This window comes from Triplophysa rosa, linkage group LG10, assembly GCF_024868665.1.
Source record: "Triplophysa rosa linkage group LG10, Trosa_1v2, whole genome shotgun sequence".
Lineage (NCBI taxonomy): Eukaryota > Metazoa > Chordata > Actinopteri > Cypriniformes > Nemacheilidae > Triplophysa > Triplophysa rosa.
This window is the reverse complement of record NC_079899.1, coordinates 23,066,050-23,093,968: the sequence shown is the minus strand read 5'-3', so window position 1 is coordinate 23,093,968 and position 27,919 is coordinate 23,066,050. Positions and strand designations below refer to the sequence as shown.

General features: G+C 38.1%; 1 protein-coding gene and 1 non-coding gene across 2 annotated transcripts; one reads left to right on the top strand and one right to left on the bottom strand.

Annotated features, from left to right (window-relative positions):
* On the bottom strand, window positions 1–27,142 carry snap25b (synaptosome associated protein 25b). Its single transcript, XM_057343709.1, has 8 exons — window positions 27,011–27,142; window positions 12,059–12,169; window positions 10,243–10,284; window positions 9,325–9,373; window positions 6,866–6,983; window positions 4,060–4,176; window positions 1,287–1,431; window positions 1–778 (listed from the first exon to the last, which is right to left on the bottom strand). The coding sequence occupies exons 2-8, from the start codon at window positions 12,128–12,130 to the stop codon at window positions 710–712; spliced, it is 612 nt and encodes a 203-aa protein (XP_057199692.1). The 5' UTR covers window positions 12,131–12,169; window positions 27,011–27,142; the 3' UTR covers window positions 1–709.
* On the top strand, window positions 8,267–8,349 carry trnal-uaa (transfer RNA leucine (anticodon UAA)). Its single transcript has one exon. It is a non-coding gene; the product is annotated as a tRNA-Leu (tRNA).
* Window positions 27,143–27,919: the final 777 nt, after the last annotated feature.

Below are 27,919 nucleotides of genomic sequence, written 5' to 3'. Positions count from 1 at the left end.
TTCTAGGTTTGTTTATGTTTTTATTGGCATTTTCTTATACTGTAGATTTTACAAGACAGACACATTTTGCAGATGTACATAAATAAAAAGTGTGGCACTATTGTGATATTGCGAAACCGCGATACTTAAACGCATGTACTGCCCATGCCGAACGGTAATGTCTACACATTGGGTAATAAGTGAAAGTGACACGTGGTATACATACATCACCACTTCAAGTGGAAAAATCAGTACTGCACGCTGTCTAAGGGTGATGGATAGAAAATGGCAGGCTATGATAATCCCCTGAACCTCACCATCTAATACTTCTCCTGTCATCACAGTATGAAGCATGGCTTGTGTAGAATAAAACAGAGCATGAAAACATGGATGACTAAAAACCTTTAAGAAATTTCATCCCAAAAATGTGTGTATATATGAAATAAATACACACTTAAAAAACAAAAGAAACATCACGTGTGAGCTCTAGCCATCAAATATGCACTTTGTACATTTAACCTTTGGAGAAAAAGATGTAAAAGTAAATGTGATAATTTACTAGACTATCAGTTTAGACAGACACAGAACAACACTTCCTAGATAGAGCGTCAAGGGGCTGACAAGTGCACATGTGCGAACAGGAGGGGTGAAGACCGTGGTGATAGCACATGTGCACTTTTGCAGGTACAGCAGGGAGGGGAAAGGAAGCCAAAGCACTTTTTGCACTCATTTAGCCACTGCCCAACATCTTTGTGGCGCGTTGGTTGGCTTCGTCGATCCTGGTTTTGTTGGAATCGGCCTGAAAGACAAAGATAACAAATTGTTTAACTGGCAAAGCATGGCACCAGTAATCCGAAGGTCATGGGTTTGAGTCTCAAGAAACAAATGTATTTATCAAATATACGGTGAGTGAGCGGTGTCACAAAGTTTTGTGAGTTGTTGCCAGTGTGTTGCTTTTAGGTATCACTTAGGTATCATGACTATAGTGTCATTCAAATTTAGTACCCTACCTAGGGTTAGTGGTTTGCTCCTAATTAAGTAGCTATGAGCAATAGTGATGCTTGTCTTTTTTCAATTCAATTTAATTCTATTCAGTTCTATTTCGTTTATTTAACCTAGCGCTTTTCATAATTTTGCATTGTGGCAAAGCAGCTTTACATACAATTAGGCTGTAGTATAAAGATATAAAAGAAATAGATCTTGTTCTCAATAATGTACATCTTTTGCAAGCATCCTTATTTTACTAAAGTGTCTAGCATTGACGTCAATGTCTTGTATAGGTGATAATTGAAATCCTATGATCTTACCATATCCATAATCCTGTCGATTTGTCGATTCTGGGTGTCAATCTCATTGCCCATGTCCAGAGCCATGTGGCGGAGGTTACCGATGATGCCTCCCACCTGTTCCAAATTCTCATCCATTTCATTCTCTCGTGCATCATTCGTTACCCTGAGAACACAAAGAAAACACATATATTGTGGGTTTATTAAAACACTGATTGAGACAGGCATGAGAATTGTATTTTCTCACATTACCTCCCCTACATAGATATTAAAACCTTTTAATTGTATATGGATTCTCGTGAACCGACAGTGGATATTTTGAGAAATCAGAGCAACAAGAGCACAGTGGTTTCAAGACCAATACATGATGTGCCTGAAGCTACAGTCTGGCACATAGCGGATATTCGTCTTCAACAGACAATTATAGAGTTCATTATCAGACAGAGATGACTGAGGCTCTGTGAGGCTGGTGTTCAAGATTCAAACATCAACAGCAATTATGGATTGAGAGATGTATATTTATTAACAGTTGGGACTCTGAAATTTGTATGAAAACTAGGAGACAAAAAAGGCACTCCACCACAGTGTGAAGATTCTTCAGAACTAGAGCTGTTGAAATATAATGATATTTGCAATAATCATGATATTACTGTAAGGTCGGAGCCAAGATGTCCCGACCAGAGACTATTCTTCTCCTGAGAAACAAAAGAACGCATCTAAGCACAGTGGGGAACCTAGGCCAAAAGGGAATCATCTTCTCGGGAAAAGGACAGCGAGCATCTCTCAGTACAGTGAGAGACCTGAGCCAAAAGGACACCTTCCTTTGAGAAACAACAGACTCCCTCCAGTACAGCAAACTCCCTACTGAGATGACATCTACATCTCAAACGAGGCATATCAGTGACTCACAGATGCAGACCTCACCCTGCACCCCCAACTGTTCCTTTCCTCCCCTCTCACTCAACGCAGGACACCCAAAAGCTACACAAGAAAACAACACGGCACATACACAAAAACCATACACATGTTTGGTATCATCCAAAAGGTCTCAGTGCAACTGGTACAATGGTCTCACTCCCATAACAACAATGTAATGACAAAGTTTTGTAAGAACTTAGCAAACTTCCCTCAGTGCTGGAACATTTCTCACACATTTGGTGACTTTCACCAATCACCTACTGTATGCAGATTAAATACAGCCCCAGGGATCACAAGACCCAATCACATTCCTAACTCTAAAGAATATTTCCATAATGCTTTGTTCTGGTTTGGTATTTAAGGGAGGTTGACAAAAATATCGGCGAATCTGTAGCCAGATCTCCCGCACAAATTCCTGTGTGTCGTCTCTTGCCAGGTATGCAACATTGAACTTCTCTTTACTTTATTTCTTATGATTTTCTATTATTTGTTATTGAATTATATTGATTGCCATTGATTATTTGAATTATGCTTCCCTTACCTGGCTAATAAATTGTTATGTTTGAATTCATTCTGTATTTTTCTGAGTTCATAAACTTTAGTAGATCACGCTATATCCTTTGTTACCGCAAATCTACGTTCAGGTTAGTGACGGACTGGAATCCTGTATTAGGTGGAGCATTGGGCACGCCAGCTGAGATTCTAGAGCTCCGGCTAACTACTTGGCATTAGTTTAAGTGTAATTAGACCGTAGGGGCTATCGTTTCCATTTAGAACAGCACATATGTTGTCTGACCAATCTAAATACGGCAAGTTACCAAAACCTCTGGTTATTGTAATATTATTCTAACTAAGTGTACATAGGAAACTATGGCATGATTATATAAAGCTACCGTCAGAGGAAGTAAAATTGGTCTATTTATCTCTATGGAGTGGTCATGACCTCTGGTTGGAAATAATCATTACTTTAATTAAGTTGTCAATAGTCTAAGGGGACTAGATCAAATAATGTTTCAGGAGGTGCTGGTTGGAGACGGCCATCTGAGCATTACCAGTCATAGAAACCTCTGGCAGTGACCAAGACTGGCGAGTTTGTGACCGTGAGATCCGCGTATAACGGCCGGCGCGAGACTCTAAGCGACATTGAGAATCGGATGAAGGAGTGTAATTTAGAAAAAAACAGAGGAATCAGACATCCATCCAAATTTCACAATTATTAATGATAAAAGTTAAATGTAACCTAAATGAGAAGTCGAGGTATTATTAAATTGGAGTCAGATAAAATGGAGGTAATTAAATGAAATATAAAATACTGTTTCACTAAACAAAGGAAGACAAGAACACGTGTGAAGCCTTCGCCACGCCTCTGGATACCGTCATTGGACCAGCGGGTGGTGCCTTACATTACTATCCATGATTATTGATATTGAGTTAATACTACACATTCGATAATATCAAAATATCTGTTCTACATTTTAACATTTTGCCTTTAAGGGATAGTTCACCAAAAATAAACATTCTGCCATTATTTATTACTCTCATTTCATTCGAAACCTGTATGCGACTCTTTGTTCTGTGAAACACACAAAAAAGGATATTTTGAGAAGTGTCTCAGTGGTTTTATGTCCATATAATGAAAGTGAATGAAGTCCAAAGTTGCTTGGTTACCAACGTTCTTCAAAATATCTTGAATATATTGAATTATCTGTAAATTATAGGTTGACAAAAATATTAAAGTCAGTAAATATTGACAGAATATTCACGGTGAATGCTTTAAAAGGTGCTTTTCTCACTCGATGACCACGCTCTTCGAAGGCCAAACTCTCCTATAAACATGTTTAATCGAATGACACCATCATTTTTTAGAAAAACTGACCTGCGGATAAATCCTCCGCTGATGGCCATCTGCTCGCGTTCATCGACCACACGTGCTGGCTGACTGGACACCACCCCATCCTGATTATTACCCCAGGACTGACCACCACCTTTCAGCCTGAACGGCCACAGGAAGTAAGAGAAGATGAGCACTAGAATGCTATTACATAGCTCTCACACTAAAAGTACTAAACTTACACTTAAGAGGAATGACATGCAGATATATAACGTTTAAAAACAGGATATGGGTGGGGGGGTATCTGCATGTTATGGATTTACACATGCAGTAAATGTGATCATGAATAAATTAAACACACTAGTGTATGTGCTTCCTGAGGAGCAACACAACTAGAACTAACACAACACAGAGTGGATCACAAGAGACAACTTCATACGGATGGAAAGTTAAAGAGGACGTTTACACCAGCAAGAAAGCACATTTTTTTTAAATCAGTGTACAGAACAGAGAATATACAGGTGTTAATGAAACAGTTCAATGTGGTTAACAATCAATAAATCAATAGAAAAGCTTTAAACATAACACACATAATACATTGCATCAGGCAGGAAAGGGGTGTCATTTTTTAGTAACAATGCACAACAATTAAGGTCTAAAGGCTTTGTACACAACAAATTGTAATTCAGATCAAATATGATTTTTGACCTTTTGTTGTTTTACAAATCTGATTTTTTGTTCAGACAGTGTAGTCAATATAGGGGTAGTAAACATACAATGTCAAGACACTGTCTTCTACAAAAGGCCTGGGATATTTTTTATGAATTGTCCGCCCTTTCCCAATGGCCAAAAAACCCCAACATAATATCTAAACAAAAGAATGCACAAAGTTTAATAGAGTAAAAAAGTGAACAAAAATGAACGAATTAGGACACAGCTGAAGACACAACTGTGCATTGTGTGTATCTTTACATGTAAAATCACAAATAAGAAAACCAACATATAATCCAATCTGACACATTTCCAAATGTGAAACATAAAAAACTGTTTCAAAGAATGTGGCCTCATTGTGGTAAAGATCCAAAGACTACAAATGGATAAAAAATCTGATTTATGCAGCCTGTCTGAACAAAGCTTGAGTTCACAGCAAATCTCTAAGCAATGCAGATGCTTTCCTGTGGGCTATTACCTGATTACCTTTTATGTAAATTAGGGATGTATGTATGAAGTTATTGTCTGTTTCAATTTTATTCTCCTTCTTACATTTAAACTACTGCCATTGAGACCGCAGGAGCTGACAAAATATATTCTGACAATAGGCAGTAAGAATCTAGCATGACCTTAATCTTTTCTGACACAAACTCAAGTGTGTGCGTGACATGAATAAAATTTCAAAGGTAAGCAAAAATTCTAAATCGGTGCTTAATTAATTTGTAAATTTTAAAGTCAACAAGAAATACAATTATGACATCACCACCTGTCATTGAGATGCTTTTAAAAAAATATATATATTCCAAATCGTACTCTAAGATCCTCTATTGCTGGTCTTTTAGAATATCGCGCAGTCAATTTTAGGCGATCTGGTGGTACCTCATTTCGTTATTATGCTCCAAAAATTTGGAATTGTCTGCCAAATGAAGTGAGAGAATCGCCAAGTATTTATATTTTTAAAAAGCGGCTCAAGACATAGCTCTTTAAAATTGCCTACGACAAAAGGGGTTGGAGCTGTGTTTAATCCTTGTCTTAATTGTTACTTTTTTCTTAATTAATACTTTTTGTATTATTATTATACTATGTCATTTGTAATATTTTACTGTTTTTGCACCTGTGAAGCACTTTGAGTTACATTTTATGTACGTTTTATGTTTATCATTATCATTATGTCTAATCAATAACAAAAAATGGAGTCAAGTCGTCATTCAATGCTCACTTCCACTTGTCACCACACAACTTAAAGCTTTTATGTTAACTGTAAAAGGAAATAGAGCATCAGTGCATTTACTGTTTTTGTGTTGGACCTTGAATACTTCAATCCCCTAATACATAAAAGGAATAATAAACTACCCAACAGTTAACATTCATAAATACTTCATCAAACAACTGGCGTTCGGCGACTGCTCACATTACCTCTGATGACACAATTACACTTCTGAATATTTTAGCCAGTGACAGTTGCTTACATGAGTATTTATGTGGCGCCTGCACCATTATTCAAGATTTGATCACACGGCATAACATTAACATAACATTTACACCTCATGAAACACAGATAAATGAGATATGTTTGTCCCTGCTTGAATACTATTACTTACACTTACTAAATGAATTCTTTTGCTGCAACATTTGAACTTATGTGGTTTGAAAGTCATATTTGCAACCCAAAATTGTTTACCCAGAATCCTAAAGCGAGATATTTTAAAGCCTTGCCTTTCAGGAAACACGTACAAAAAACAGATCTGCATTCAGCTATATAAAAAACTGTGAATTTCGGTGCTCCACGTGGTTTGTTGAAAGTGTGTAAAACGCTAGCGTTTCATGCATATCAAGCAGGTACTTAACATTTAAAACCAACAAGAGCAGATCAGTGAAGCATAGAGCCCAGCATATTTGTGCGTTTAGCGGCAGAGAGCAGGGTCTAGATCTACAACTATAGATGTGCTAAACCAATGGCTTTGCATGCATCCAGCTATCTCTACCACCATCCCCATGCACACAGGAGCGGTCCAGGCAGAGTGCATCAGGGGGGGAAGCCGTGGCTATGGAGCGGGCATGCGTGCAAACTGGCCATTGCGCTTTTCCTATTGGTCAGGCAGGCAAGCAGGCAGGCAGGCAGGTGACAGGCATCACCTACTTGTTACATGGACATGGGCAAAGCCCACAGAGATTTCCTAGATCCGTCAAATTCTTTTCTGCTTCTTTCATGTCCTTATTGATTTGATCCATTCCTTCTTCGATGCGCTCCAGTTGCTCTGAGTTAAACATTAGTCAATTGGGACCCCCAAGAAATAAAGAATGCGGAAAGGAAATGGAGAGAGAGAAAAGGAAAAGGGGACAAAAAGAAAGAGAAAGACTTGAAACATTCACGTGACAACAGACAGTCAGACAGCAGCACGCGGGTGAAGCCCATCGGCGCTTCACCGGTACCTACTTGTCGCAGGGACATACAAGTCCACAGCATTTGCCTACATCTTTTAAACTTTTCTCTGCCTCCATCATGTCTTTGTTGATATGGTTCATGCCATCTTCAACACGCTCGAGTTGCTCTGGTCAGGACAAAGGGGTGACACAGCAATGAAATGAGATTTTGCATCCTGGCAGACAAACAGTGATGACAACAAGTGACAACCAGCCCATTGTGATGTGATGGGCTGGTTAGGTTTGGTTAAGTTAGGTGATGGGACGTGGAGAACACGAGGTGTTGAGAAAAAGCAAGAACATTTGCAAATTGGAGTGTTTTTAAACCCAATACATAGCATTAAATGAATTAAACCAATTGTATTGACCAATTAAGCCATAGTTAAGCATTGAGTTTAATGATGATAATAATCAATAATGCCTGTTTGTACTATTCCTTTCCTTTCAATTCTATCCAAGAGCAAGAAGTGAGCTTCTTGAAATTTGTTTGCTGTCTCCAAAAAAGGATCACAGGCCGAGATATTAGCAATCTTCTTCATTCACAAGGGGCAAAATAAAGTGCTCAGTGCATGTTTAAAATCAACAGACGTTTCAGTCACATTTGACCATCTTCAGTGTTTCACGTTCCCTAGAAACTCTTCATATTTATATAACTTACATCTAAACACACGTGTGTCCAATCAATCATTCAATTAATAATAAATCAGTTAATTTTATTAGCAATAGACAATTATATCTAGAGGAGAAAACTTTTGCAAAAATTGTCAATCAGACAATCAAACAGTCATATAATCAATCTTAAGGTTTGAATGAGGATTTTACTTTGTCAAATTTCTTGTAATTTTTTTCCCCCTGACTATATGATGTTTTTCTTCTGATTATTTAAAAAAAATTATATTACGGTTTATTAGGATTGATTAAAAGACTTGTTTTGATTGTCTGATTGACCGTTTTCTCCTAGATATAATTGTCTATTGCCAATGAAAGTAGCTGATTTATCATCATTGAATAATTAAGGGACACACGTGTGTTGAGATGTAAGTTATATAAATATGAATAATTTAATGAATAATTTTAATAATAAATAAGGAAAAATGGAAATGTTAGATTATAAATGACCAGGATGGCCGAGTGGTTAAGGCGTTGGACTTAAGATCCAATGGATATGTATCCTCGTGGGTTCAAACCCCACTCCTGGTAGTTTAGTTGCACAGTAAGGTTAGAAGATACATCTATGGTCAGTTTGAACGCCGTGCACTCTCGGTATGACGTTGCATGTGGCCTTTACTAAATAAATAGCACACTGGATTGTCCTGAGGCGGTCTGAAGAACACAACATCCATAATTTAACTGGATGCAATAAAGGACTGTATGTGTTGCTTTGACAGAATAATTACAATTTCTACACGTAGAAAGAATTTCCACACTTCTGATTATCCACATTAAACCGAATAAAGCCACAGGCATTATATGGCCTTAATTTATCAATAGCAACGTGACAGTGTTTCTAGTAAATGACTCACATCGTTGATAAATCACGTTTGATTGTTTTATAGCTCATGATAACGAGTGCTACGGTGTTTGTGGAATGAGTAGGTTCATTTGTGGCCTACTCTGGCGCTATTTGTAATAGCAATAAGCGTTAACAGAAAGTCGTTTACCCCAGGGATTGTACACAGATATATTTCATCTGGTGAAAAGGAGAGCTGTTTGTCGTTACCAGCAACATCAATCGTTCGGTTTACCTCTCATAGCTTCATTTTTGACATGACATGAGCTGGATATTAAGCTCATAAATACATATTAAATTCATCATAGTAATAGAATTGTAAGTATAGTCATTCAGACTTATTTTTTTTAACACGATCTGTTAAATACCTCATCTAGCAAAGCATTATGGGTAACCATTAGACTGTAATGACCAGCCTGATCACGGGAATTTGTAATTATTTTGCGAAATAGCTTATTCGTATGATTTTGAGTAATGTAAATCGTACAAAATCATACGATTGTTTGGAAAAAGCAACAATTAATCCCCATTCGCAAACATAACCTTGTGTACCAAAACATGCAAATGAGACCATAGGAAGTAGATGCCTCATAAAATAGTGCTATGAGATCGTGTTGTAATGGCTTTATTTTAGTTATTCAAAATATCACCATCTCTGCACTTACCTCCCTGTTCATCCAGCATAACCAAAGTTCTGATTCCAGCATCTTTACTCTATTCCATCAAAAGCGACAAAGAGGAAAGAAAAGAAATAACAAGCGAATAAGAGAAGGTAGATAGAAATCAGATTTTTACAGATGTGGGTCAGATATAAGATGAGAAAAGACTAGCAGGAAATAAAAGTGGAACGAATAGAGCACACAATATTATGACATCTGAAATTCTTCATATTTGGCATGTAATTATAAAAGGCAGTAAAGTGGCAGGCTGGGCTAAATTTAGTGTAGACGTGTAAACAGAGCACTGGGATGTGGTTTATTGGTACGTGTGAGCAATATGGCGAGCCGTTCTCTAAGGCACACGCAGGATCAACTGACCTAAATAGAACAGCTGTTTTTTTTCTTGCAAATCCCACATCTTCTCATTATTTTAACACGCATCAAGCCGTGCAGCGGAATGCTGTGATAGTGGCGAGTACCTTTGAGAATCTATTTATATGCAATTAATTGGTCAAATATGCGCACATGTAGTTAATGTTTAATCTGGTTGTGTTCTAATAAAATCAGGGGTGCGTCTACAAAACATTTGAATAAAATATCATGGAGTGTCTCACAGAAGTTGCTCGAGACATGAAAACACAGCATTAGACTATCACTCATTTTGTGTCTTGTGTGTCGAATCTGCCATATCAGTAACACAGATTGAGTTTCTCTGAAATCATTGATTTTTATTACAGATCGGAAGCTCGCTGTCTCTATTTCTGACCTTCATGGCCATGAAAACAAGCAATGCGGGAACTCTTTTTATATATCGGGCATAGCTATACCTAAAAAAATCCATGTTGATCTAATCTGATGATCTGTGGTTAGGTTTATAAAACTAGAAATGATACATAGATGCACAAAGAGTTTGATTTATTTTACCTCCTCGACCAGTTGCAGCATGCGCCGAGTACTTTCCAAAGACTGTGAAGAAAAAATATGTACACATTATATCCCCCAATGAACTGCATTTTTTATATTAAATATATTGAGTATTATCCTGCTTGCTGGCTAGTGTTCGTGAATTGTAAGAGCACTAGGTTTGGTACTGTACAATGTTCATAATGTCAGATTAGACATCGTGTTACAAACGTCTGCCAACTTCAGACTGAATGAACACCAACGTTTAACCCCCCCCCGCTACTTCCTGTTCTTTCAAAAGAAAGCTCAAGATAGCTTTATACACTCATGAATATTTAATGTTCTCTCAGTCCGGCGTGTATATCTGAGCTCATGAAATATGACTGCGCAGCACCACAGGACGCTGGATAACTAACTGACGTTAAAGATCATTATTCTGTTCTTGATTTTCATCTCAGAGAGCCGTTATCATGTATCAGATGCAACCATATATAACCTTGCAATTGCGATGTTTTCAAGGTGAAGTGTTCAACGTTACTTTCCTCTATTCCAGGTTAATGACTACATGGATGACAAGCAAGCAACTGTGGATTTGTAGGTTGGCTTCAATGTGGGGCTTGCACATCAATTTATGAACTATTCTCTGTAACCTAGTTGTCCAAAAAAGAAAGTTGACTAGTTGGCAAATCAACAAACACCATCTTATATCAAAGATAATCCATAGGAAGATGAGATGAGATCTCTTTAATATCTCAATCCTTTCTTCCAGACATCATAGAGATTCATTGAAGAGCAAATGGAAACTTTTGTTTAGATCGTCATGCATCTCAAATATTATTCCTGAGAAAAAGTAATCCCAAAAATGACTTCATTCGAGTTTCAGAAGAGATCTCAACAACGTCACGAACTGAGCTCAGATTTGTCAAGTCTGCGATCAAATGAAATATTATTGAAGATTTCAATCTGTACTCTCAATATTTCTCATCAAATTGACCCAAATCCAGATTATTGTACCTCTACATCATTCATTTTACACCTCCACACTCTTAATACACTTTAACAATCGTCTCATTTGTTTTTGTTGTTATTTCTCCTAAGCAATTTTAGACTAAGTTGACACGTAAATGAAACACATTTGAGAACTCTGTTAAATCTCCTGAGCTACGAACAAAAAAATGTTCCTCTGGGAAGTAGTTTCAATTCATTTTTACATTTGCATAACTCCAAATAGCAGCAATTACAAAACAAATGACTTGAAACTACAATGGAATGGTGTTTGTTGGCACTCCTAACCAGCGTAAAAAAAGTGTTTAAAAAATAATGAAAGACCAGTCACAAATGAAGCAGTCATACGTGTTCAAAATGCATACAAATTCTTGTCATCAACCAACCTCAGACATACCTAAGTTAACCAACCCCATCACCCCCACCCCCCCCACCCCCCTCCGTGTTTGTCAGTTCTGATTGTTTCTGCAGGAGACCGGTGTGATTAAAGGTCTATCAAAGCCAGTGCAGAAACCCCACAGGGCAGGTGCTGGGAGGGCTGTGACAGTTTGAAATAAGAAGCACTCGCTGACAGCCGCTGCTTCTGCCTGGTAACCAGACAACCTCCCCGGCTCCATAATAAATAGATGAGAAGTCCTAATATAGAGTCGCTTCTCTTTGCACAAGACACATTTATTCCCCGGTGCTCTTTAGCGAGGTTCTGTCTCATACTGGAAGTCTATTAATCCACGGTCTGCTAGTCATTTCCTGGTCTCCTTCATCCTGGGATGAGTCTATTAATATGTGTAGCTGTCATATTAAGTGTTTATTTTTAGACCGGAGGTGATCTTACCTCATCGCCCAGCTGATCGGCTCTGGCCTGCATGTCGGACAACTCATTGCGCATATCGGCTTCGTCCGCCATGGCTGATGGAGGGATGAGGTGTTCGCTCTACTTTGAGGTCTGGAAAAGAGAAAAATACGTTTTGCGTTTGATTTAGGTCATGTCAATAAAGGCAAACGGGCAGGACAAGGTTACATGAACATATCGAATTTATGAGTGAATCAAAAGGCAACCAAGCAGTGCAAATGAGCATCTCTGAAATTCATTTACATTTGAAAACAATAAACAGATAGGTAATGTGTGGCAGTCGACAGTTGCGGACTGGCCGTCTGGAGCACTGGGAGTTTTCGCGGTAGGCCGCTGCTCAATGTGTGCCGGCCCACTGTAAGAATATAAAGAAATAATAATAACATTTTAGTTAGGGGTTAGAGATGCAAACCAACTTTTGTGAATTCTGCTGTTTTTAATGAAAACTTGTTACGTAATGTAAAATGTAAAAACATAACCGACAGCATACCATTTACAGCAGCGGTTCTTCATCCTGGTCCTCGCAACCCCCCGCTCTGCATATTTTGTAATATTTCATATTTAAATCAGGTGTGTTAAACAGAGAGAGACGCAAAATATGCAGAGCCGGGGGTCACGAGGACCAGGATTAAGAATCGCTGGTTTATACCATTCAAGCCATAAAATAAGACTGTAAGTTATATGGTAACATTGAAGAATTCAATAGACTGCAGAACTATTATCACAGGTAATGAAATGACTATTTTTGGTCAAATTTCTATTTAACGTACAGTTTTATAATGCTTATTGAAGCTACTAAATTATTAAGCCCAAAGCTTGAATGTTTCTCTCCTCTCTTCTCGGTTTATAATTCTAAATGCTCACTTTTGAATACACTTGTATGTTGATTTTGGACTGTATATTTGATGTAATAAAAGAAGAGTTTTTAGCAGTCTAGTCACACCTTTTTGGCAGCATTTATAAAATTTTGGTTTATGGAGTGTCCAACAACAAGTTTACGAACATACAAGGTGTAAAAACACTATTATTTTGTTATAATAGGCAGTTTATCTTACTTCGTTCGGCGAATCATCCGTCTAATCTCCTCCTTTCCCCTATCCTAGTCTGATGTGATTGGTCCAATGGTCTAGTCTGCTGTGATTGGTCTACCGCGAATGAGGCTCATGAGCTACAGTGTTTGGGGGAGAAGAGTGAAGATTTCGTGGCCAGTCCTAGCAAAACGTGAGCGGGGATTACATGCAGTGACGTAAATCTGCGGCGGTTTGCGAATCGGACTAGGGCACGACTCGTTTGCGTGATTCAGAGTCGACTCCCTTTTTTCCAAGCCAATAGCTGTGTTATTTTGTCATTCACCAGCTTTACAACTTGGCAGACTGCTTACATTCACACACGGCAACATTACACACTGCATGAAATGTCATTTACATGATCTCGTAATATGTACTCTTTAAGTAAACTCTCTTGAAATGATTGATAAGTAGGAAGTCATCACCCTTAGACTTAAAACAGGGTAAAACTTGAATCTTTAACTCAGGTGTGTTACATGTCATGGTCAGTAAAGTGTAATTTACAAACAGTTCAAATACATTACACTATATTACACTGACATGTTTAGGCAGGCTTTTATGTAATTCGGATGTCTGTTTGTTGCTTAGACTGCACTGGCCTTTAATTGTTTAATGTTTGCTGTTTAATTGGCTTCGCAATCTTTGTCTTTAAAAGGTCCTTAGAAACATTTGTTTCTAAATTGTGGTGTTATAGAATGATTTGTGCATCAATAAGCTGGTGTATTATGTTGACAGCCTGGTGTTGTGGGCTGCTCCTGGTGAAGAAGTCCAGGGCCACTTTTTAGTCTCAATCCGCCCCTGGCAATCAATATGTTCAGACTCATTCTCTGGGAAATTTACTCATCAATTTTGAAAGGTAAGATCTTTAACACCGTGTCTACACCGGACGCGACAGGCGTGACGCAACATGACAACCTGCTTGTTCTTAATTTGTTTGTCGCGCCGCATCCAGTGTGGACAAAAATTGAAATTATAATGGGTTCTAATGCGTTTCTAATGTCTTTTGTTGCCAGCTGTCCCGTATTAACCGGGACATCCCGTATATTGAGCCTGCCTGATTTGTCCCATACGTGACTTCCCATGTCCCGTTTTATTGACTGCTCCACTGATCTAGCCACCGATTGAAGCAACAGCAGGAGTGACGACACTTGAGAATGATATTACCTACACCTGTCATCCAATCACAACCCCCTTGACGTGCATCAGTTGCGGCTTTGTTTCTGAATCTGTCACTCACACGCTCCCTCAGACCTCCGCGAGTCCGCGTCACACACACTCACACGCAAGCGCACAATGCAGTGTTTACCAACTTTTTTGACAGTAAAGCGCATTACAACATGAATGTAGTTTGTCTGTATATCATATACAGGTTACCCAGACGGATGCGTACCCTACTATTTTATTCATTTATGTCTGAAAACAGAAGCGGAAAATACTTGCATGTAAATGAGAACGACTTTATTCGGCATTTAGTTGTATTAAAATACTATACAGTATGTAACCGTTCAGAGAGTAAACGCAAACAAGACGCAATGACGTCATGTTATGCTAATTAGCACTGCACATGTCAGATTTTGTCCCGTATTTCATAGTGACAAAGTTGGCAACCCTAGGTGTAACGCTTCCCATCGCCCACCAGTCACAACTAAAATCTAAGCGTTCCATCTCAATCTGACCACAGGGTGTTTTTAAAGAGTTTACATTGTTGTGATGCATACAGTATGTCACAACCATCTGCGTCAAGGGTCTTGGCTCCATTTATAAATGCCACCCTGCATGCATTGATTTTTGTATTCTTTTTCATTGAAATTCAAACACATGGTGAATGATCCAGGCATGGTTTTATAATCTAGTGTGAATGCACAAAAACATCAAGTAGAAAGTCATGCTGACTGCAACATGGCAACGCTGTGTCTCTGCAAAGATCCAGCACTGGCGTGATTCCCTAACATTCCTCATCTTGTGGCACAGAAAATGTCTGATCTGCCAACTGTTCATCATCGCAACAAACTAATCTGAGATTTTAAGAATGTGTCAAGACTTTAGTATGCCAAATTTTATTTTTTTACATACAGGCAGTCAAGATTGCATTTGCATTGCATTTATGTATTCTGTAGGTGCTTTATCCAGAACATACAATGTGTTCAAATAATTTATTTCATCACTACATCCGTAACATTGGGGTTGCAAGCACCATGCTCTAATGTTTCACAAATGTTTTACAATGGCACGTCTCTTCAAAAAAGCAACACCCTTCTGTGCACCCCCCTGCTCGCTCACACATAGACTACAGTCCCACAAACTACTATATTAAAGGAATAGTTCACCTTCAAAATTCTGTCATTATTTACACGCCCTCTTGTCATTTCTGTATGACTTTCTTTCTTCAGCAGATCACAAAAGAATATTTTTTGAAAAATGTTTGGTCCCCATTGACTTGCATTGGTTTTGTGTCCATACAATAGAAGTCAACGGGGACCAATGGTTTTTGGTTACAAATATTTTTCAAAATATCTTCTTTGAGGTTCTGCAGAAGAAAGAAAATCACACAGCTTTAATAAATGTGATTTTAGTAAATGATGATACACTTTTCATTTTGAAGGTGAACTATTCCTTTAATAGACCGTATATTCTGTAATATTGGACAATACAAAATTGACAACATGACCACCATTCCATGCAATGTTACTTTAATTTAGTGGGCTTTAACAGATTTAAGTTGGCATCAAGTCAAGTAAATATACTATACTGCCAGAAATCTTGGAAGTGCCGCTGGTGCTCGTGCCCGTCATTAAGCATCTCTCCTGTGCCAACTGGAAAAGGCGGCAGACCTCTTGTACTCCAGCTTCCCACTGGCTGCTACATCTCTCTCTCTCCACCGCTAATGGTGAGAGGTCCATATAAACATGAGTCATTTCTTTTTATTATAAGACAATTAGATTACATACACAATTATTTTCACACAGGCTGTCAAGGTGAAAGTCTGGAGATCTGTAGCATGGAGCTTGTCCTCCAACAGTGTAATGTGTCTCAAATGAACAATTACTCCTGCATTAACTCAAAGGTAAATTAATGTCACTATATTAATGTTAATTAATTTTTTTTTTTAATTTAGGTCATAGTAGAGGAGACAGTAGCATTCTTATTTAACTTTTAGCTGACTGTGGAAGCGCTGATTCTAATTCACACCCACAACGGATTGAAATGAGGTTCCTGAATAATTTAATAATTTCTTTGAAGACAAAACAAACTCCTTCCAATTATATTTGTTAAACAGCTGAGGGTCAACGTATTCCAGAAACAAATCTACTTAATTGAAAGGCATCTCAAAAGCACACAGCAAAGTTTTTCATTATGATCACAAAATGTGTTTTTGTGACATTGAGGTCGAACCTGTGACATGCTTTACGTTTTGCTTTCTACGAGGCGGAAAGTCAGACATCCACTGGTGACTGAGAACAGCACAGGAGTTTGACTAAAAACTATTTTTACTTTAGTGACTCGCCAGATATTAAATGTTTCATGACCATAAAACACAGCATGAAGTGCAGCGCATGAAAAATGAATTAGGCTTTTAAGTTTTTTCTTTTGTATGGGCGGTGAAATTAAAAAGGTGGATGAAAAATAATGGCGGGCATGTAGTTATTAATTGCATTTTTTTCATAAACCGGAGCAAAAATATTCACTTGAATTATTGTTCCTCTGTGCAACATTTCAGCTAACGTCAACACTAATTTCTTGAAAGTCAACTTTGATGAATTTTCAAAGTTATGTCCATCTCACTTCCCTCTGAATAATCGTATTATTTGTTGGTTATTTTAAGCACTGACATAATCTACAAACAAATAGACACTTCATTTACATTCACCCTATAAGCTTTTCCAAACCGCTTTTCCAAAATAGGGTGATTCATCTCAACCAATGTGTCTTTCAGGTGAACAAAAAATAAAAGGAGTCTCTCTCTCTCTCCATCACTTTCTCTCCTGGGCCACTCTAATTCCATTAATAATGAACGGTGTGTCAGATAAGGAACGAGAGAGATGGTCGGCTCTCTCATTGACCAGCATTTTCTCCCAACCTTGTCTCCGGATGTGTAGGCCATCATGTAAATCATTGCTCTTCAAGGACGTGGATGTTAATCCACACACCCTGAGAGAGTAAAACTTCATCAGCACCCAGACATGCCCGTTGTGGACGTAATTTCATAATGTAAGTCTATCAGGCAGAAATCTGTGTGTTGCAGACTCAGGAATAAAGAATGTTTGTACCTAAGCAATGCCATAATCTTTGATTTAGCAAACTTAGCAAAAAATTGTAAATTTGCTTTATATAATTTCGCTGCAGCTATTCATTTACAAAATTTGTTTGAAATTTGTTTAACTTGTTAAAATGTTATCATGATAATACTTTGATTAGATGTCATGCAATAGCAGGTGACATATGACCAAAGCACATCATTGTACAGTATGTGTTAAGCATTGTGTTCCTCTGTTTAGCATGCAGTAGGTCAGTTAGTTTAGCCCTTCGGCCAATGTGGCGTTGTGCAACCCACCCCTGACATGAAGGTCATAAAGGTTGATATATTGCAACCTTGACATTGAGAATCAGGTGTGTTGAACTCAAAAAAACACAAAAAGCTGCAACACAAATCCAGGATATGTGTGTTGTCTTGCGGTTATTATTTTGATGGTTTACCATTTTATATGTGAGCAGAGCTGTAAAAATAACAACTCTCTGTCTATTACAAAAAAGGAAAATTGCTTACATGTCCTTGAATATGGTTTTTAGTTTGTTGTTTGATGTCTCTGAACAAAAGCAGCTGCATTTGCATTCAATACATCTTGATAATAATTCAAAATAAGGAGACTAGCATTGAACACTGAATAAAACATGGTTTAAAAGGCTTCGTTTTGAAAGATTTTGAAGCGTATAATAGCCATCAAATGCAGGCGAATGGAAAAGGACAGATCATTTTATTCCCACAGTAAATTAACCCCAGTCCAACACATTAGTTTGCACAGACACATTTGAAAAGCAACAGCTGATGCAAAAACAACCCACCGAATGTGATGCTTAATGTCAAAGACCGTCAGTGACTCAACAGCAATGGTGAATATAAAACAAGCAGAATAATGAACTCTGAGTGCAATCTGACATTTTCACAGAATGTTCTCAAAAAACACCAACGTATAACGCAGCATCAGGACCATATTGTGGTTTCCAGCAACTCAGGCAAATGCTGACAAAGACCAGGTGCTTCTATAACACATCCCAGTACAAATCCCAACAGGACAACGCTCGGCAGAATGTCACCCAGCACACGCAATATAAAGGCCGCCTGTGTCTGAAAAAGGACAAATAGTTCAGATAGCATCTAACTCTGCGAGGAATATGACCCCAGTCATATGAGGCCAGATGTTTTCATGTCTGCCTCCACGTCTCATAAAGAGAGCAGTGAATGTGCCCCTACTATATCAAAACAGTGTCCATGAAAAGAAATAGATGTTTAAGGATAGACCAGATGAAGGGCCAATCAACGTTTTAGTGTCTCTCCTAAAGATCGAATTGCTGTCTCCTCCAGAGACCTGCTGTCTGATGTGTATTAAACCCGTTAGAATGCGTCACGTCGGCCGTGTCAGGCCACAAAGCATCACAGATTAAACCCACCACTCCAAGAGGATTTATGGCCTACTGTCTCTCTTAAACAAGCTTACGGTGTTGATTCACCCCATTTATAGAATTCACAGGAAGATCAGTGAGATACAATTAACTGAAAGAAATCACTTATCTGTTTCTATACACATATCACGGTCTCCTGAAGATGTGTTCAAGAAACTTTTTTGTGCTATTACAAAACTTATTGACCCAGTTTCACAGACAAGGTTTAGGACTAGTCCAGACTAAAATGAATTTTGACCTGTCTTAACTGAAAATAACTTGCCCTGACATATCTTAAAATATGTCAGTGCCATTGTTTTGTCTCAAGATGCACATCAGTGATATTTTTTTCTAAGGCATTTTAATAAAAGTGACTTAAATAGCCTAAATTAACTAAGGCACAGTCCTGGCTTAGGCTATCCTTGTCTATGAAACCGGGCCATAGTGTTACTAACTGCTTAAAGTGTCACCCAAAAATGAAAATTCTGTCATCATTTACTCACCCTCAGGTTGTTTCAAATCTGTATACATTTCTTTGTTCTATTGAACACAAAGAAAGATATTTGGAAGAATCTTAGCAATTTTCAGTTCTGGGACATCATCCACCACCATAGTAGAAAAACAAAATATAACATATTTTTTGTTCTGTTTTACACAAAATGAGATATTTTGAAGAATTTTGTTAAACAAATAGTTCTGGGGCACCTTTGACTACCCTTTATTTTTTCCTGCTATGATAGTTAATGATGTTTCATAACTAGAAATTGCTTCCAAATATCTTTCTCTTTGTTCATCAGAACAAAGTAATTTATACAGGTTTGAAACAACCTGAGGGTGAGTAAATAATGACAGAATTTTCATTTTTGGGTGAACTATCCCTTTAAGTTAAAAGCATTAGGATCTATATTTCGGATCTTGATTTTGTTCATCCGTAAAGAAAGAAAAGCATGCATCCTCCATTACATGGGTCACCCCCATGTGTGTTACTAAAACAACATCTTCGTGAATTATAAAGCCAAACGTAATGCATACATTTGCATACAAATGCATCCGTAACATTGCCCACCCTGAATAAGTGTTTTGTAAAAACCTTAGGGATTATCTCTCCTTGTAAGATAGGGACTGGCTATGACCCAAGGCCAAATCTTTTTAAGATCTTTCCCCCTTATTCTAGCAGTGTGTTATCTCGTATAGGCATGAGTCTAATTATAGCCATGCATGATGTTCACTCTTGCAGAAACGCCTTTATGCATGATTTCATTACCAAATACTCTCTTAATGTGTGCCATATTAAGACCTCATTCTGTTCAAAACCACGTCATTAGGTCCAGATGTGTCCTCTGACAAACAGAATTCATATAACTCACACTTCCCCCGACACCTGATCTTACAGTATGTTTATTTCTATAGGCGGTTTCATCAGACGTAAGCACATGGCCCTAAGTTAACTTCCGGTCTGTGTTTATTGATCGGTCTGGCTAGTGTTTAATAATACAAGTATTTATATTTCATTTAATATATATATACTGATAGTAATTTGTATTACTATTTTATTGTATAATAATTGTATTAGATAAACAATAATAGTTGAACTTAATTGCATATTAATTTTATTAAATAAACAATTTGTTGAATGGGTTGTGTTAATTTGTCGCATTGGTAAACCAAAATAATACTGGCTAGACAGTTGCTAGCTAATGTAATTTTTGTTTTCAGAAATAATCTACAGAGACTTTTGCGGATGTGCAGAGTCACACTACCGGAAGTTGGGCCACACTGCGTGCATACGCAGCAATGTTTGTTTTTGTTGTTGCTTTGAAACCGTCTATAGACTTAAAACAGCGAACCAGTTCAGTTTATCCACAACAACCAGAAACCACGGAGAGGATGTGTGAAGACACTGACAAATCAAAGATTTAGCATAAAGGCTTCAATTCAGATATATAACAAGCTGGCATCATATTGTTAATATACGATGTAGACAGGTAAGACATTGGACATGGAGAGACAGAAATGGAAAGAGAAAGATCAAAATGGTAGAATTCAAAATAGTAGAACAAACAACAAAGACAACTGTTGGATGATTTGCAAGTTACCAAGCAACCTGAAGAACCATCCAAACACTTGAAAGCAGATTTTCCACCATCCCATCCCTCCTGTTCACAAACCACATAATTGAGATCATCACTCGAATTCACACCAAATAAAAAATAAAGACATTTTGTTGTTATTTAGCCACTCGCTCTCTTATTGTCATTTGGGTCATGTCCCATACAGTGACCACAGCGTGTAATGCTTCAAAAAATATGACTGTGCTGCTTCCAAGCCTACAGAATATGATATGTTTGTGACATATTGACTATTGTATTTTCACGTGCCTTTTTGTCCTTTCTGGAGTTACACACTTTTTTAAAAGTTGGGTTGTTTCAATCAATGGTTGGGCAAAATGTGGACAAATCCAACAGGATTTTTTTAACCTAAGGTTGAGACAAATAAAGACATTTTTTGGTTTAAAGCAATAGTGGGGTTTGTCCACATTTTGCCAAAACATTGGTTAAAACAACCCAGCATTATTTGGAGTGTTCAGCTCATGGTCACTATGAGCTGTTGATGTATGAATGAGCTGTGGAAACTTCATCAGCTGTTCCAACAACAGATGTCCAAGATGTGATAAAAGCTGCATAAGTTGCGTTTCAGGGTGGGTGGTTAGCATGCGCCGTCCGTCTGTGAAAACTGACAGGTTCCATTTCTCAGACGGCTGTTTTGCAGTTTACAGCGCTTGACAAGGTCGGACGCTCAGGTCAGACAGATACCCGAACTTATACATATATATACAATTACGGAAATATCAGGAAAATTGAATCCTGTAACTCCAGAGGAGGCACGCTGGCAGGAAGCGAATTGGCAGAGTTAATTTCCTAATGTCAACAGAATTTCAGTTAATGGGACATAATACCTCCATTTGGAAAATCCTGAAGCACACTTAATCATGCTCAGCATTTCACTTGAGAGGTTTGCATTCCACTCTGAAAGTACACACAACCATGATCTCAGCATCGTGATGGAGAAGTTGTCATATTTAGATGCTCGTCTTTGTTTCCACAGACGTCGTTCAAAGCTCCTACAGGGGTATGTGCTATTTCCTTAACAGGGTGATTTGACAGTAAAATAAGTTTAAAGGTAAAAGCTCCTATAATTTTAACATTCTATCACGCTTTTCCATCATTAGCATCATAATGGTCTCAAATTTCCAATCCTGTGGAAGAAAAGGAAGGTTCAAATCAATGGTAGATGCATATAGCTTAGAGGATGGTGAAACCTTCAAAAATCCATTGTGGGTCTACAGATGCAGCTGTAACTATGTCAAGGACGGTGGAAATGTCAGAGCTGCACACTGTCACATCTGTCTCTGCCTTTCGTAGTGCAGACGCTCTACATTATTTACCGAGAAGTATGAGGTCACGATTATTAATGTAGTGCCGCTTTGTGTGAAGAAACAGCGATGAAAGACTTTACTGGTTCCTCAAAAAAACTACGATGTCCAAAAAATAGGATAGTGCTGTGGTAATTAATCAATGCACGCATAATTTCAAGTCACAATATTAAATACATTCTACATATTAAATATTCTGAGCCAGTGTATGAAATTTAGTGGCATCTAGCGGTAAGGTCGCGAATTGCAACCAACGGCTCACTACACCCCTCCCTTTCTAAGCATTATGGTGGCTGACACAGGATTAAGATGAAGTCAAGTTTTCACTTCTTTGTCGAAGGAGATAATGTATTCGAAATGCACTCTGTAGAGCAGTTTGTCCGTTTAGGGCTATTGTAGTTCACAACATGGTGAATTTAATGCAAGGGTGGATGGTTTCATCTTAACAACATAAACAAACCATACTGCGCATGCGCACTTTTGTGACCCCACCTTAACTTCCGGTACACATTCACAAACAATAGAGTGCCTGTATATTATTTCTGATAACAATAAAAAAAAAACGAAAAGAACCATTTGTTGGCTAAACTCGTCTCTCCAATATTTTGAATATAGACTACGATACCAAGCTTAGTCGCTAGATGTCAATGTACCATACGGTTTGTTTAAATGCGTCAAAACTACAGGACCCATTCAACAAATTGTTTATTTAATAAAATGAACTTACAACAAAATTCAACAATTCGTTTATTGAATACAATTATTATACAATAAAATAGTAATATAAATTAACATTAACATAAATTAAATTAAATATAAATAGTTATATTATTAGACACTAGCCAAACACAAACCGGAAGTTAACCAGGGGTCAGGCTCGCGCACGTCCGATGAAACGGTCTATAGATAGAAATAGCTCATTCTAAGGTAATTAAAACATAACGCTTCATTGTGTAAGGTCTTTATTCACCTCTGAAGACATAGTCATGTATATTATATTACATTTCTGTGAATAGACCCTTCAAAAAATGACACATAGCATCTTTAAAAACGTGCCTAAAACATAATTTACCCATGGTAAAACAACAGCAAAAAGCTTTTTTTGTGGAATTATTTTTCTGGAATTTATCAGACATCCCAAAATGCATTCAAAATGTAAGAAGTGACTGCTGTTTGGTTCTTTTGTCGACTGACGTTTGCTAGTCTGTCTGGGCTGACAGAGGATCCATGGCTTATTTAATTAACAGTACAGTATGTATGTTATACAATAAAAACCGAGAAAACTCATGACCCATGTAACCAAACTCTTCTCAACATATTTCACCTGACCCCAGTGCTTCAAAGGCCTTGACCTCTGCTACCCTATCCCATGATTCTCCTTGCTCAGAGGTACGACTTCATTTTGTGCAGTTCACTAGTGACCTTCTGGTCACGTATAACCCCTAAACCCCCGGTATATTCCTCCAACTCTCCACAGGCTTATCGCCTTTAAAATCCTGATCCCGGGATCAAGGAGACTTCCTGCTCTCAACTGAGAAACTTTCTTTATCTGAGAACCTGAAAGCAGCCTGATCTTATGTGTGGAGATATTGTATCTGTAAACAAAACAGAAATTGGTTTTGCATCTTAGGTTTGTTGACAGAATCCGTGAGATGGGAATTGGTTCTAAATCAGAGAAAAATTGAGAGTTTAACCCAAGCCCACATTTGTGCGTCTCTTCTCCTTGCTAAAAGCATGCATGATGAAAAAAACAGTGAGGGCAAATTCATGTCTGTAACAGGCAGAGTATACTGTAGTTACACAACTGTGTTTGTCATTTTTAATATTCAAACCATAGGTATCAAGAGATTTACGAAATAGCTAAACATTAAATATATTTAAATATTTAATAAGACTAATTCATTTATTTAAAGTATTCTTATGAAAAGGAAATTTTATACTTCTAGGTCCTAAAAAATAAAAAAGGAACAAGAATTCAACAAATCTGTGTCAATGGAAACAAAGCAAAGCATCTGTGAATATAGAAATCCATCTGCAAAAAGAATGTACCAACAAGTCTGGTATTGCATGGACCATATAGCATTACAAACAATATATTATATTTAACATAAATTTGTACAAAAAAGTGTGATCATTTTTCCTCAATAATTACAATCATGAAAATGAGATTTCCCGATTTAAATGCAAGGACCTTGTGGAGCATAAAAAACGAATACTGTTGTACCAGCACAAAGACAATAACAACCCTGATTTGTTCAATTACAAGAGTCTTTTAGAAATTTCATTAATCCAGCATGCAATGATAACTCAGCGTGACGTGCGGCGTGAGCTAACAGCAGGTTGCGCGTTCTTTTGAAGGATGTAACTTGATGTCTCTTGCCCTGTGACATGCAGAAGAGGCCCAGCATATGAAGTAGGGTTACCGTGAAATGTGCTGTGCTATCAAAGACCACATGTCCTTTTTACTGATGAAAGTGCGTCCTTAGAAAATTTCTATTCTGGTTAAATGCCATAGATTACAAACAGTCGGGAAGCACAAAACGCTCCTTGAAACCATGAATGCTGCTAACATAAAAATGCATTTTAAGTTCAGAACGATTATTCAAAACTTCACGATTATATAACTGTCATATTTGTGTCAGAGCGTTGGCTGTGTAGTGCAGCAGCGCTCGGGAGGTTCAAAGCAATCATCTTTACCAGAGGGGATTACAGCGTTAAAACCAAAGTGAGTGTCCCATTCAGGAAGGGATAAAGCCCAGCGTGTTAATCTGATGGAGTGGAGGTGGCTTGTACGAAGCCATCCATTAAAGCCACCAGTCGCAGTCATTTGTGTAGACTGAGAACTATGTCTAGAGTATGACCCTATAGACATGCCTGAAAATGTTAACATCACACGCCTCAAGCTGAACATGACACTGCCATGTGTGCAACCCATTTTTGCAGCATTGGTCACAGCGAGACTCATCAAGGACACAGAATATTACAGTAAACACACGATTTGTGTGGTGACTGTTTGACACATGGTGCTCTCCATGAGCTGGATGAACCCACATGCACCTACAGGGACGTGTTATATCACAATCTCTTTCTGACGTGATGTTTATGTACACATCAAAATGTAAAACCGGGAATGCACAAATGTTACACAAATAGATTTATGAGATTTAAATCTTTTCATTAAGATACAGTATATCAAGAACACATCAGAAAGTCAGATGTGTTTATCCAAAGCAACATACAATGCATTTCAGCTATACATTTTATCATTGTGCTAGCAACAACAAGGTCATGGATTCAATTCCCTGGGACCTTCCCTGAAACAACCCTTGGTGTTGCTAGTGCCATGCTCTGCTAGTTCCAGTAATATATGGAATTTTTCTAGAGTAGACAAATTTATCACTGTTTTGGTGTGTTTTTAAACACCATCTGTGAGAGAAAGCAGCACTAGACTTCATGCTGTGCCATCCCGCGGAACAGAACACATACAGGTAGTGTGTGCTCAAAATATTGAGCACGCCCGAAATACCTGGCACCTGCTTCAGGCACCTCAGTCACAATTATTTCCCAAACTCGGAACACATTATCGCTCATCTAAAAATAAAGTGACAATACAACACATTTCAAATGCTACCAAATGAGAATCCTGAACAAACGTTCAGTGCCCTACGTTCAATGTCACCAGTCTCTCAGAGGAATACGCTCTTTTAAGGTGATGCAAACAAAACAATTCAAGTGCCAACGCACTGTTGGAAGATACTGTATAAAGCAGTAAACAGACCTGATGATGAGGAAAACACACCCTGCCCTAGATAAACAGTTACGCAATCCAAACTGACCACTTTTCTCGATACCAGCGAACCAACGTTACCAGCGATACCAAAGTCCCAAGGCTCATCTTGAAGAATCGATGTCTCTGTTGGCTCATTTCACATTGAGTGTGTAGGAAACTTTTGGCACAAATAAGTGATATACAGATTAGCCAAAGCTCTGAAAGCAATCAAGGACCCTATTTTTAAACTAGAATTATTTATCTCTGCCAGGTTTTGCACACCAAAATTACCTGGTCTTAGCCAGAAAACAGATTTTTGTGACAAGCACAGAAAGAGAACATGATTCAACATTACTACACCTTGATTGACTGTAAAAAATATTTATCATATTTATTCTAAAATAGCCATTAGTAGTATTAGTCAATAGTGTTTAGGCTAAAATGATAAAGAACAAAATAATTCTCCACAATATATGACCACAAAAACAAAAACCTGACTTGCTGCACGTATTCATTCAAGTCATAAAAAACAAACATCTGCTTAAAATATTTAAAACTAAGAATTATCTTTAAAAAAAAAATAAGGGACAGCACCTCAAAGCTCAAATAACACGTTGTTTGAATGTGTATTTTAGTCCATTAAGCGCGAGCGTCTTAATGAGCGCTGTCCGTGGTGCTGAAACTCTCCTCCTGTTCACTTACATTCACTCGAAACAACAAACACACATACAGCCCGACTCTTTTATTCGCTCCATTACACTTCTGACATCTCTGCCAGGAAAGTTTATCAAACTGAAAAACGCACATTTGCGCACAAACAAATAAAAACTACACGCAAAGTGCGCTCCAGATCTTTTACAGTATAATCATTAAGATAAAAACGCTTCTGTGTATTTAAAATGATTACGGTGATATTTCTTTATCTTTGAAGGCATTAGTAACCGATTGCTCAACATATTACTAAAGAAAACCTTTTCGAAAGCGGTAAAACATGCAAACAAACCAACCTTGCACTCGATGAACCACGTTGGAGATGTTACTATCGTTTTACCTCCGTCAACACTGATTTAGATCGCCTAATGCGCGTCCATACAACGCTGGGCTGGGTGAGTGAGTAAGAGAGAAAGAGAGAGAGAGAGAGAGATAACCTCTTCCCTCATCAAAGATGGCGAGCCCCTCTGACGTCACAATCACCCTCAACACAAGGGCGTGTCCATACAGTGCTGGAGCGAGTAAATGAGTAAATGGTGTAAATGACCCCGCCCTCGTCAAAGATGACGAGTCTCTCTTGCATCATAACAACACTCAAAACTAAGGGCGAGGCTTCTGGGGATTTAGATTTACACTCATTGATCCCAGCTACAGTTTGTAATGGGGTGCTTAGACACGCACAGTCTGGTTTATTATCTCCGTGGGGACAGTCCATAGGCGTAATGAGTTGTATACTGTACAAACTGTATATTCTATCCCCTATCCCTAACCCAACCCCTAAACCTAAAGATCAGAGAAAACTTTTTGCATTTTTAGATTTTAAAAAAATATTGTTCTGTACAATTTATAAGCTTTTTTGCCCATGGGGACCTCAATTTTGGTCCCCACGGTGACACGAGTCCCCATTGAGTTGGTGTGCATTCGGGTTTAGGTCCCCACCGGGATATACAAACACGAACGCACCCACCCACACACACGCACACACGCACCCACCCGCACACACACACACACACACGCACGCACGCACGCACGCACGCACGCACGCACGCACGCACACACACACACACACAGTAGGCTCCTTGTGATTTATAATGACTGACTGAGTTGACGTATAGGAGTTTTCTTTTTGTTTAATATTCCAGTAATTGACACAAACTGTAGACTAAGAAGTCAGTTTACTATAAAAAACAAAACTGGTGAGTTCT